General features: G+C 51.3%; 1 protein-coding gene across 8 annotated transcripts in view; it reads right to left on the bottom strand.

Moving 5' to 3' along the window:
- CUX2 (cut like homeobox 2) overlaps nucleotides 1-13,646 on the bottom strand; it is a 319,403-nt gene that overhangs the window by 23,340 nt on the left and 282,417 nt on the right. For all 8 annotated transcript variants that reach the window (XM_016924219.4, XM_054663544.1, XM_016924221.3 and 5 more), the window contains 2 exons: nucleotides 6,667-7,430; nucleotides 4,870-5,029 (listed from right to left, as the gene is read on the bottom strand). In XM_016924219.4, coding sequence (XP_016779708.2) covers nucleotides 4,870-5,029; nucleotides 6,667-7,430 — 924 coding nt within the window. The remainder of the gene's footprint in view (nucleotides 1-4,869; nucleotides 5,030-6,666; nucleotides 7,431-13,646) is intronic.

The following is a 13,646-nucleotide window of genomic DNA, read 5'->3' as shown; positions in this document are numbered from 1 at the left end:
TAGTACAGGATTCCATCTATGTGAAACATTCAGAAGAGGCAAATCCAGACAGAAAGAAAGCGGAATTCCAGGAGCTGGGGGGAAGGAGGATGGGCAATGACTGCTGGATGGGTATGGGGTTCCTTTTTGGGGCGGTGGGAATATTCTGGAATTAGACAGAGGTGATGGTCACACGCATTGTGCATGTATTAGATCCACTGAATTGTATACTTCAAAAATGGTTTAAAAGGTACATTTTACGTTATGTGATTTTTGTTTGTTTGTTTCTTTGTTTGAGACAGAGTCTCACTCTGTCACCCAGGCTGCAGTGCAGTGGTGCCATCCGGCTCACTGCAACCTCCGCTTCCTGGGTTCAAGCGATCCTCTCGCCTTAGCCTCCCGAGTAGCTGGGATTACAGATGTGTGCTACCACACCCGGCTAATTTTTGTACTTTTAGGAGAGACGGGGTTTCTCCATGTTGGCCAGGCTGGTCTCAAATTCCTGGGCTCAAGTGATTGGCCCGCCTCGGCCTCCCAAAGTGCTGGGATTACAGGTGTGAGCCACGGTGCCCAGCTGTTATGTGAATTTTACTACAGTAAAAAAGTTAGTTAAAACCTAACACCACAGACCAGGCGCAGTGGCTCACCACTCCAGCCTGGGTGGCAGAGTGAGACTATGTCTCAAAAAACCAAAAACCAACCCCCTCCATCACCACAACACTATAAAACAAAACCCACCCCTCCCCCACCCCAACACTATAAACAAAACCCACCCCTCCCCTACCACAACACTATAAGCAAAACCCACCCCTCCCCCACAACACCATAAACAAAACCCACCCCTCCCCCACCACAACACTATAAACAAAACCCACCCCTCCCCCACCACAACACTGTAAACAAAACCCACCCCTCCCCCACCACAACACTATAAACAAAACCCACCCCTCCCCCACCACACTATAAACAAAACCAACCCCTCCCCCACCACCACACTATAAACAAAACCAACCCCTCCCCCACCACACTATAAAACAAAACCCACCCCCCAACACAACACTATAAACAAAACCCACCCCTCCCCTACAACACTATAAAACAAAACCCACCCCTCCCCCACCACAACACTATAAACAAAACCCACCCCTCCCCCACCACAACACTATAAACAAAACCAACCCCTCCCCCACCACAACACTATAAACAAAACCAACCCCTCCCCCACCACAACACTATAAACAAAACCCACCCCCCAACACAACACTATAAACAAAACCAACCCCTCGTCCACCACAACACTATAAAACAAAACCAACCCCTCCTCCACCACAACACTATAAACAAAACCCACCCCTCCTCCACCACAACACTATAAACAAAACCCACCCCTCCTCCACCACAACACTATAAACAAAACCCACCCCTCCCCCACCACACTATAAACAAAACCCACCCCCCAACACAACACTATAAACAAAACCAACCCCTCCCCCACCACAACACTATAAAACAAAACCAACCCCTCCCCCACCACAACACTATAAACAAAACCAACCCCTCCCCTACCACAACACTATAAACAAAACCCACCCCTCCCCCACCACAACACTATAAAACAAAACCAACCCCTCCCCCACCACAACACTATAAACAAAACCCACCCCTCCCCTACCACAACACTATAAACAAAACCAACCCCTCCCCCACAACACTATAAACAAAACCAACCCCTCCCCCACCACCACACTATAAACAAAACCAACCCCTCCTCCACCACAACACTATAAAACAAACCCACCCCTCCCCCACCACAACACTATAACCAACCCCTCACCACCACAACACTATAAACAAAAAAGGATGGAAGTCTTTTCCCAGGTAGGCTCTGGGGTAGACACATTTGGGGACCCTAGGGGGCAGGAAGCCTGATGGCCCACAGCCCAGGGTGCTCATCCTAGCTCTGCCACTCACTGGATGATGGCCTTGGGCAAGTCACTGCACTACCGTGCCCCTGGATTTCCTCATCTGTGAAATGGAAATGATAAACAGTCCCTTTGGTGGAGACTGATATGAAGATTACAGGACAAAGCACTTCGACTACTTGGTGCTATGTGTGGTAAGTGGCAGCGGTCATTAGCATTAGCATGGCTGCTTTTTTTTTTTCTTTTGAGATGGAGTCTCGCTCTGTCACCCAGGCTGGAGTGCAGTGACACGATCTCGGCTCATTGCAAGCTCTGCCTCCCGGATTCACACCATTCTCCCGCCTCAGCCTCCTGAGTAGCTGGGACTACAGGCGCCTGCCACCACGCCCGGATAATTTTTTTTTTTTTTTTGTAATTTTAGTAGAGACGGGTTTCACCGAGTTAGCCAGGATGGTCTCAATCTCCTGACCTTGTGATCTGCCTGCCTCAGCCTCCCAAAGTGCTGGGATTACAGGCATGAGGCACCCCACCCGGCCAGCATGGCTGCTTTTAATCCTCGTTACAGCCTTATAGAGAGGAGTTTTTAAATCATTGTATTTATAAACTATTAAAAACATATAGAAATATACAGACAACAATATATAAGTCCTCCCCTCCCTTCCACCCATCACCATAATCGATGCTGACACTTCACCCCCGTCACTTCCAATCTTCCTTCTTGTTTTAAAGAAACAGGAAAGGGCCAGGTGCTGTGGCTCACGCCTGTAATCCCAGCACCTTCGGAGGCCAAGGTGGGTGGATCACCTGAGGTCAGGAGTTCAAGACCAGCCTGACCAACATGGAGAAAACCCTGTCTCTACTAACAATACAAAATTAGCTGGGCATGGTGGCGCACACCTGTAACCCCAGCTACTCGGGAGGCTGAGGCAGGAGAATCGCTTGAACCCGGGAGGCAGAGCTTGTAGTGAGCCGAGATCATGCCATTGCACTCCAGCCTGGGCAACAGAGCAAGACTCTGTCTCAAAACAAAAACAAAAACAAAACAAAACAAAACAAAAAAAAGAATAGGAAAGGTGCAGAGCAAAGTCACCACGCCCTGCCTCTTCCTGGCCCCCTCCCTGCCCAGTGCAACCTCCCTCCCCAGCTGGGGGGCTGCCTCCTTATGCATTTCTTTCTTTCTTTCTTTTTTTTTTTTTTTGAGACAGAGTCTCACACTGTTGCCCAGGCTGGAGCGCAACGGTGAGGATCTCAGTTCAACTGCAACCTCTGCCTCCCAGGTCACGTGATTCTCCTGCTTCAGTCTCCTAAGCAGCTAAGATTACATGTGCGCACCACCATTTCCAGCTAATTTTTTGTATTTTTAGTAGAGACGGGGTTTTACCATGTTGGCCAGACTGGTCTCGAACTCCTGACTTTGTGATCCACCTGCCTTGGCCTCCCAAAGTGCTGGGATTACAGGTGTGAGCCATCACACCCGGCCTATACATTTCATTTTATTAATTCTTTTAGAGATGGTCTCACTTGCCCAGTGCAGTGTGAGATGCACTGCAGTGGCATGATCATAGCTCACTGCAGCCTCGAACTCCTGGGCTTAAGCGATCCTCCTGCCTCACCCTTACAGGCACATGCTACCATACCCGGCTAATTTTTTATTTGTAGAGATGAGGTTTCGCCATGTTGCCAAGGCTGATTTCAAACTCCAGGCTTCAAGAGATCCTCCTGCCTTCACCTCCCAAAGTATTGGGATTACAGGCGTGAGCCACTGTGCTCGGCCTCCTTTTTTCTGAGACAAGGTCTTACTCTGTCACCCAAGCCGGAGTGCAGTGGGATGATCACAGCTCAAGTGATCCTCCTGCCTCAGCCTCCCGAGTAGCTGGGACCACAGGTGCGTACCATTCCGGCTGATTATTTTTATATTTTGTAGAGACACGGTCTCCCTCTATTGCCCAGGCTAATCTTGAACTCCTGGCTTCAAGAGATCCTCCAGCCTCAGCCTCCCAAAGTGCTGGGATTACAGGCGTGAGCCCCCATGCCTGTCCTCAGCCTCTTTTTAAATATTAATGCATAAGTCTGCAGCCATACAGCTACACCAGTGTGCAGTCTCATCCTGTAGGTGTTAGCTTCTATGGTAAGCACTGTCACTGGGATGGAGGCTTTTGTCACTTGACATTATGTTTCCAGTCCATATTCCTGTTGATATGGGCCTGCTGACCTGGCTCGTTTCTGTGAACCTGAGATATGGTTTTGTCCTATTGACAAGACTGAGCTCAGATCCTTGGACTCAGGGTCTGGCCTCCCCTGGTCTCTGCCCTTCTCAGTGGGCAGGTCTGATGTCCTGTCCTTGCAGTCACATGCCCTCATTCCAGTGCAGGGCCCGGGTAGGTGCCTCACCAGGGTCCTGGCAGACTTATCCGCTGGTCCCCACAGCGGCAGGGAGCTGGGGCTCCCCCTAGCACTTCCAGACTCTGGGACTTTGGGCATCCCTCTGAGCCTCCATTTCCTCACCCTGGCAAAGCTGACACTCCAGCCTGCTCGTGCCATCATGGACAGCTGGGTGGCACTGCCCAAGGCCCTGTGCTAAGAAGGAGTCTGAGGCTGCACGCTAGGTCTTCAGGAAACAGAGCTGAGATCGATGAGCAATTCCACATGTGGGACTCCACATGCAAAACACATTCTCCACCTGCTCTGAGCACCATGGAGCCACTTGGAGGCTTAAAGCCAGGACCCAGTGCATCAGGCATGCGGCTTCTAGAAGCCTCCCTCTGGTTGGAGGAAGGAAGAAAGGGGAGCAGAGAAACCCCAGGACCCCCCGCCATGTTCCAGTGCAGCCATGACAGTGACTGGGATGAAAGCCAGGGCAGTGGGGAGGGAGAGATAGGTAGACTCGGGCAGTAAAGCCAGGCGGACGCGCCACTGCGCAGGTGGGAAGTTTGCCAGCACCCCCTGAGATGCTCCTGCCCGCACTCACCCTGGGAGGCACCAGGCTGCTGGCCCACTGCCTGGCCGAGCTGGTCAGAGAGCCACAGCTGCATGCGGATGAAGGGCTCCCGCCCCTTCTGCGTCAGCTTGCTCCATGGCTTCGGCCGGGACAGCATGTCGCTCACGCTGCCCTGTGACAGGCCCAGCACCTGCGAGGGGCGGGCCAGGGGGGTAGGTCAGCAGGCCCCTGGGACATGGGCCTGGCCCTCACTCTCCTCCCCAACCTTTTTTTTTTTTTTTTGAGGCAGAGTCTCGCTTTGTCTGTCGCCCAGGATGGAGTGCAGTGGCACCATCTCAGCTCACTGCAAACTCCGCCTCCCAGGTTCAAATGATTCTCCTGCCTCAGCCTCCTTAGTAGTTGGGACTTGTACCAGGCTGGTGCACGTCTGGCTAATTTTTGTATTTTTAGTAGCGATGGGGTTTTGCCACATTGGCCAGGCTGGTTTCGAACTCCTGACCTCAAGTGATCCACCCAACTCAGCCTCCCACAGTGTTGGGATTATAGGCGTGAGCCACCATGCCCAGCCTCCCATCCCCTCCCCTCCCCTCTGTTGGAGTCCAGGCGGCCTTCAGTTGTTCCTCATAGGTGCCTGCCATGTGCTGTTGCTGTGCCCTTCCCCTCCAGTACCCTCCCTAATGTCCCTACATGTAAAAATCCTTCAGTGCCCCCCTCCTCCAGGAAGCCTTCCCTGACCTCCCACTTAAGTCATTTCTCCCTCCTCCGAGCTTGCTTGGCCCTTTGCCTATTCCCTTGCTAAAGGTAGAGGTGACACTTAAAACTGGCATTGCAGGGGCACCAACCAATCAGGAAACACTGAGGTCCCCTGGCTGGGGTGAGCTTTATTTAACCCATTCTTTTTAAAATTTTATTTATTTTTGGGGGGATGAGGTCTTGCTCTGTTGCCCAGGCTGGAGTGCACTGGTGTGATCATGGCTCACTGTAGCCTCGACCACCTGGGTTCAAGCAATTCTCCCACCTCAGCCTCCTGAGTAGCTGTGCACCACCACACTTGGCTAATTTTTTTTATTTTGTAGAGATGGGGGTCTTGCTACATTGCCCAGGCTGCTCCCAAACACTTTTTTTTTTTCTTTTGAGATGGAGTATCGTTCTGTCACCCAGGCTGGAGCGCAGTAGCGAGATCTTGGCTCGCTGCAACCCCTGCCTCCCAGGTTCAAGTGATGCTCCTGCCTCAGTCTCCTAAGTAGCCATGACTATACCGGCACAGGACACCAAGCCCAGCTAATTTTTGTATTTTTAGTAGAGATGGGGTTTCACCATGTTGGCCAGGATGGTCTTGATCTCTTGATCTCATGATCTGCCCGCCTCAGCCTCCCAAAGTGCTGGGATTACAGGTGTGAGCCACCATGCCCAGCTTAATTTTTGTATTTTTTAGTAGAGACGGGGTTTCACCACGTTGGCCAGGCTGGTCTCAAACTTCTGGGCTCAAGAGATCTTCCCACCTCCGTCTCCCAAAGTGCTGGGATTACAGGCGTGAGCCACCAAGTCCTGCCACTTAACCCTTTAGTGGCTGGACCTCAGGCGATCTGGAGGGTCCTGGAGGAGGGGAGTTAAGTGGCTGTTTGCTGGCCAGGATGGAAGCATTTCCTGGTTTTAACAACCACGGAGCAGAACAGTGGCCCTCCTTCCTGCGGGACCCAGGGACAGCAGGACTCAGGAATGAAGGGCCTGGGCCCCTGGGGTCCCGCCAGCCTGCTTGGGTGGGCATCCTACTTCTCCGACATCTCCTCCCAGAGCCCAGACACCGGGGGCCCGCCCTGCACTCACCTTCTCCCCGAAGATCCTCTGGCAGATGCCGTTCTTGGCCAGCTTCTCCTTGACCTGGCGGGTGAGCTCCAGCGTGTCTACCTCACGGTACATGTACAGCTCGTACTGCTCGGGGGTCAGCGGCGGCACGGTGGGCTTCAGGGTGCGCGGCACGTAGGCCGGGTAGTAGGGCAGCCGCGCGCCCGCCTCGGCCGTCGCGCCCTCAGCCTTGAGCTCGCCCGTCCTGGGGGGTTCGTCCTCCGCCCCTGCCGCCGCCTCGTCCTCGGGGGGCACAGGGGCCTCGTCCCCGCGGGGCCAGGCGCGGCCGTTGGGCTGGCCAGAGTAGCCAGAGGAGGAGGAGGAGGACAGCGAGGGCGACACGGAGGCGTAGGGGCGGCTGAGCAGGCCGCGGTCGGAGGCCCAGTGGTGGTCGAAGTAGCCGGCGTCGCCGATCTCGGACTTGACCTTGCGGATGATGCTCTGCACGAAGGCGGCGGGGGACAGGACCGGGAGCGGCGCCTGCGCGGGGCCCCCGCCGCCCTCCTCCTGCTTCACCAAGGCCGGGGCCCCGTTCTGGCTCGCGGTGGCCAGCGATGGCCGCTCCGGGGGCGAGGGGGGCACCGAGCGGCCCCTGGGCGCCACCTCCATCTCCAGCAGCGCCTGCTGTTGCGCCTGCATCTCACGGCGTGCCTGCTCCAGGATGCTCTTGATGGCGTCCTCCGAGGTGCTGGCGGGGGCCGTGCCGTTGGCGATGCTCAGTGGGGCCACCGAGGTCTTGGGCTCGCCTGCGGGGAGGGGGACAGGACGGCCCGAGGCCCAGGGTCAGGGCTCGTCATGCAGGGGACGATGTTCACAGCATCCCTGTTGATGCCAGCACGGTGTCCAGGCAACCTGTGTCCAGCAACTGGGGATTGGCTAACTAAATTATGATCCCTCCCTGTGGCAGAATATTAGGCAGCCACCCAAAATTCGGTTGACAGTGAGGTTTTGGCATATGCAGAGAACATGCTCATGCGGATAATGCAGTGCAAACACAGACCTGACTTTTGTTTTGTTTTGTTTTGAGATGGAGTCTCACTCTGTTGCCCAGGATGGAGTGCAATGGCACGATCTCAGCTCACTGCAACCTCTGCCTCCCCACTTCCAGCAATTCTCCTACCTCAGCCTCCTGAGTAGCTGGGATTACAGGTGTGCACCACCATGCCCAGCTATTTAGCTTTAGTAGAGACAGGGTTTTGCCATGTTGGTCAGGCTGGTCTCGAACTCCTGAGCTCAAGTGATCTACCCCTCAGCCTCCCAAAGTGCTGAGATGACAGGCATGAACCACAGTGCCCGGCCTGACCTGACTTTTACATAGGCAATGATCCAACCAAGCAAATGTTCAAAGACAAAGAAAACACGAAGGCACAGAAAAGTGGCTTGTTCACTTGTTCTGTTTTAAAAAAAAAATTCTTTAAAAATATTTCTTTCCTTCCTCATTTCCCTTCCCTTTCTTCCTTCCTTTCTTTCATAGAGATGGGGTCTTGCCATGTTGCCCAGGCTGGTTTCAAACTCCTGGCTTCAAGTGATTCTCCTGCCTGGGCCTCCCAAAGTGCTGGGACTACAAGCATGTGCCACCATGCTCAGCTAATTTTTGTATTTTTTGTAGAGACGGGGTTTTGCCATATTGCCCAGGGTGGTCTCAAACTCCTGGGCTCAAGTGATCTGCCCTCCTCAGCCTCCCAAAGTGTAGGGATTACAGGCTCGAGCCACTGTGCCCAGCCCTTCACTTGTTCTAATAGCAATGAATCCAAATGCCCATGCAGAGAATGGATCAAAAACAGTGGGATGGGCCAGGCACAGTGACTCACACCTGTCATCCCAGCACTTTGGGAGGCTGAGGCAGTCAAATTGTCTGAGTTTAGGAGTTCGAGACCAGCCTGGGCAACATGGCAAAACTCAGTCTCTGCAAAAAATACAAAAATTAGCCAGGCGTGGTGGCTCACACCTGTACCTCAGGGTCTGAGTTGGGAGCATTGCTTGAGCCTGGGAATTCGAGGCTGCAGTGAACCAAGATTGCACTCCGACCTGGGTGACAGAATGAGACATCCATCTCTAGAAAAAAAAAATAGTGGGATGATCACACAATGGAACACTATGCAGCAGTGAAAAAGGAAGTCCTCATGCAAAATCAGATATGAATCTTTTTTTTTTTTTAAAAAGAGATGTGGTCTTGCTATGCTTCCCAGGCTGGAGTGCAGTGGCTCGATCTCAGGTGCGATCATAGCTCTCTGTGGTCTCAAACTCCTGGGCTCAAGTGGTTCTCCTGCCTCAGCCTCCCGAGTAGCTAGGACTACAGGTATGAGCTACCGTGCCCTTTGTGTGAATCCTAATAACATAATATTGAGTGAAAAAAGCAGGTGAAGGCTGGGAGCAGTGGCTTATGCTTATAATCCCAGCACTTTGGGAGGGTGAGGCAGGAGGATTACTGGAGCCCAGGAGCTGAAGACCAGCCTAGGCTACAAAATGAGACCCTGACTCTACAAAAAAGTGAAAAAAAGAAAAAAAAAAGAAAAAAAAAATTAGCCAGGCATGGTGGTGTATGCCTACGGTCCCAGCTGAGGCAGGAGGATCACTTGATCCTGGGAGGTCGAGGTGGCAGTGAGCCATGTTTGCACCACTGCACTCCAGCCTGGGCAACAGAGTGAGAGCCTATCTCAAAAAACAACAACAATAACAACAACAACAACAAAAACAAGTCCAATAAGATGGCACTCAGTATCACGTTTTCTTTTTTCTTTTTTTTTTTGACTGAGTCTTGTTCTGTTGCCCAGGCTGGAGTGCAGTGGCGTGATCTCAGCTCACCTCAACTTCTGCCTCCCAGGTTCAAGCAATTCTCTTGCTTCAGCCTCCCGAGTAGCTGGGAGTACAGGCACTCGCCACCAGGCCTGGCTAATTTTTTTTTGTATTTTTAGTAGAGATCGGGTTTCACCATGTTAGCCAGGCTGGTCTCAAACTCCTGAGCTCAAATGATCTGCCCACCTTGGCCTCCTAAAGTGCTAGGATTACAGGTGTGAGCCACCGCGCCCGGTCGGTATCACGTGTTTTCTATCAAGTTCCATAACAAATAACATAAACACTATATGATTTAGTGAAAAACCTTTTCTACAAATGGCAAACACAAAGGAACAACAGGACAAAATTTTAGGATGAAAGACATCTCTGGGAGAGGAAGGCAGGGGTGGGATGGGGAGGAAAATGCCAGATCTCAGTTATTGGGAATTTTCTAAATCTTGGGTTGGGCAATATGTTCCCAGAGGTTCATTCTGTCATTTACATGAGTGAACGAATGAATGAATGCATGAATATACACACACATATATACACATATATATGCACGTGTGTACACACATACACACACACACCCGGGAGAAGGCCATGCAGGCGGCAGCCCTGAGAGTGTGTCATGAACCAAGGATAATAGATGGATCTGTGCCCTGAGGAATGACAATTAACCAGTAAATGAAAAGGTGCTTCCCTCTGCCCTCAGAGAAGCATTCCCGACACCAGAGTCTCTCTAGCTCTGCAGAAAGCCAGATCAATGTAACCCCTTCTTCATTATCTCTGTGTAGTTTTCATCCTAGTGGGTCCTCTTAGACCCATTAAAAATAATTTTCATTGCTTTTCCAATTAAAAAGTAATATAGCAATGGAACATTATTTTGTCATAAAAAGGAATGAAGCACTAACAGGGGCTACAACAGGAATAAGCCTTACAAACATGGGGCTGAGTGAAAGAGGCCAGACGCAAGGTAGCACATATGATATGATTCCATTTACACAAAATGTGCAGAACAGGTCAATCCACAGAAACAGGATGCAGATCAGTGGTTGCCAGGGGCTGGGGGGAGAGTGGAATGGAGAAGCGCTGCTTAATGGGTATAGGGTTTCCTTCTGGGGTGATGAACATGTGTGAACTGGAGAGAGATGATGGTTGCATAACACTGACTGTACTAACTACTACTGAATTGTACACTTTAAAATGGTTAATTTTGGCCGGGCGTGGTGGTTCACGTCTGTAATCCCAGCACTTTGGGAGACTGAGGCAGGCCGATCACTTGACCTCAGGAATTTGAAACCAGTCTGGCCAACGTGGTGAAACCCCGTCTCTACTAAAAATACAAAAATTAGCTGGGCGTGGTGGCACGCACCTGTAATCCCAGCTACTCAGGAGGCTGAGGCAGGAGAATTGCTTGAACCTGGGAAGTGGAGGTTGCAGTGAGCCGAGATCACACCACTGCACTCCAGCCTGGGCGACAGAGCAAAAGACTCTGTCAAAAAAAAAAAAAAAAAGTGCCGGGCGCGGTGGCTCAAGCGTGTAATCCCAGCATTTTGGGAGGTTGAGGCAGGCGGATCATCTGAGGTCAGGAGATTGAGACCAGCCTGACCAACACGGAGAAACCCCGTCTCTACTAAAAATTAAAAAAAAAAAAATTAACCGGGTGTGGTGGCACATGCCTGTAATCCCAGCTACTCGGGAGGCTGAGGCGGAATCGCTTGAACCCAGGAGGCGGAGGTTGTGGTGAGCCGAGATCGCGCCACTGCACTCCAGTCTGGGCAACAAGAGCACAACTCTGTCTCAAAAAAAAAAAGCTTAATTTTATGTTATGAGAATTTTACCTCGATTAAAAAAAACTCATACTTGCCTACTATGGGAGCACAGAGGAGCATGCAAAAAAAAGCACAAAAAGTCAAGATCAAAATGAAAGTCACCCTTACTGTCTCTTAGGGGCAACCACGTGAAATATTCTCATGTATTCCCTTCCAGTCTGTTTTCTAAACTACATGCATCGCATGATCATACTCAATATGTGGAAGTGTAGTCTGGTTTGTCCCCATTTAGTATCAACATGAGTGTTTTTTTTCTTTTTTTCTTTTTTGGAGACAGGGTCTTGGTATGTTGCCCAGGCTAGTCTCAAATTCCTGGGTTTCAGCGATCTTCCTGCCTCAGCCTCTCAAGTAGTTGGGACTACATGCATTTGCCACTATGCCCAGCTAAATTTTTTCTTTTTTTTTGAGACCGAGACTTGCTCTGTTGCCCAGGCTGGAGTGCAATGGCGCGATCTCGGCTCACTGCAACCTCTGCTTTCCAGGTTCAAGTGGTTCTCCTGCCTCAACCTCCTGAGTAGCTGGGATTACAGGTTCCTACTACCATGCCTGGCTAATTTTTGTATTTTTAGTAGAGATGGGGTTTTGCCATGTGGTCCAGGGTGGTCTCCAATTCCTGAACTCAAGTGATCCATCTGTCTTGGCCTTCCAAAGTGTTGGGATTATACAGGCGTGAGCCACTGTGCCCGGCCCCATTTTTTCTTATCATTAAAAGTTCTACCTTTAAGGGCTGCACATGCTGCTAAAGGGATATTATCTGCTTTACTTACCAGATCCCCCACTGCTGGACACTTAGGTTGTTTTGTTTCCAGTTTGTCACTCTTATGAACAATGATGGAACAGCTTATATATAAACCCCTGTCCCCATTCTGGACATTTCCTTCCAATCCCAGAAGCAGAACTCGTGATTGAGCAGTTAGTCACATTCATTTCCTCCCTGGCAGCGGCTCATGTGCCCACTGCTTAGCATTCATTTTTTTTGCCAGGGGTATGGGGCAATAACCTTTGTATTTTTCCTCTTGCTGAACTCCTAGACCCTGAATATAAGGCTACTGGCTGGCCCATGGAGAGCAAACGTTTTCCTCTGCTGCGATGCTGTATTTGACATTGCCCTGGTGCCTGCTTCTGACCCCCAGGAGAAAGTGCTGTATAAAGAGGTGAGAGACCTGGGGTTTCCCTCTGTCTCTGTGTAACTGAACTCATGTCTTCCCTCCCTGGCCTCAGTTGTCCTGTTGGTTTAGTGGGAGACTTTGGCTAGTTATCTCTTTTTCTATTATTTTTTTTTTGAGACAGAATCTCACTCTCACCCAGGCTGGAGTGTAGTGATGAGATCTCGGCTCACTACAACCTCTGCCTCCTGGGCTCAGGTGATCCTCCTGCCTCAGCCTCTTGAGTAGCTGGGACCACAGGTGTGTGCCACCACACCTAGCTAATTTTTGTATTTTTAGAGGAGACGGGGTTTCTTTTTTTTTTTTTTTTAGACTGAGTTTTGCTCTTGTTGCGCAGGCTGGAGTGTAGCGGTGTGATCTCCGCTTACTGCAACCTTTGCCTCCCAGGTTCAAGCAATTCTCCTGCCTCAGCCTCCAAATAGCTGGGATTACAGGCACCTACCACCATGCCCAGCCAATTTTTGTATTTTTAGCAGAGACGGGGTTTCACCATGTTGTCCAGGCTAGTCTCAAACTCCTGACCTCAGGTGATCTGCCCGCCTCAGCCTTGGCCTCCCAGAGGCCCTGATGAGAAGATGGTCTGGGCACGGTGGCTCATGCCTGTAATCCCAGCACTTTGGGAGGCCGAGGCAGGTGGATCACGAGGTCAGGAGTTAGCCGCCACGCCTGGCCCTGGCTAGTTATTTCTCATGGTTCTTTTCATCTCCATATCATGTCTCACCCATATCTGAAATCTGTGTCTAGACCACAGTAGGTGCTTAATAAATGTTTACTGCATGATTACATCCTTCTCTGTCTTGCATCTCTCTCGCTACTGGAACTGACCAAGAGGGAAATTAGGCTCAGGGGATTTTACAGGTGGGGCAGGGTAGCCGGGTAAATCCCTTATCCCCTCACCCCTCCCGGGGACCAGGCAGGAGGGAGGGCCATTCATTGGGAAACATCTTGGCTCCTGGCGGCAACTGGAGGGATTCAGGACACCTGCTCGGAGCAGCCACCAGGGGGCAGCAGACACTACAAAAATGGAAGAGGGCTTTGAAACCGGAGTCCAGGGTCTCAGTCAGCCACAGTCTACGCTGTGCTGGGTGTGAGGATGGAACTCGGTCCCTGGCTGCAAGAAGCCCCCACAGCAGACGGAGGGACAGCCAGACCAGCAGAGTCATTTGTGACAGCGCAGAACTGCAAC

This window comes from Pan troglodytes, chromosome 10 (assembly GCF_028858775.2).
Source record: "Pan troglodytes isolate AG18354 chromosome 10, NHGRI_mPanTro3-v2.0_pri, whole genome shotgun sequence".
NCBI classification, from domain to species: Eukaryota; Metazoa; Chordata; class Mammalia; order Primates; family Hominidae; genus Pan; species Pan troglodytes.
Note: the sequence above shows the minus strand (reverse complement) of the source record. Positions and strands in the feature narration are given on the sequence as shown.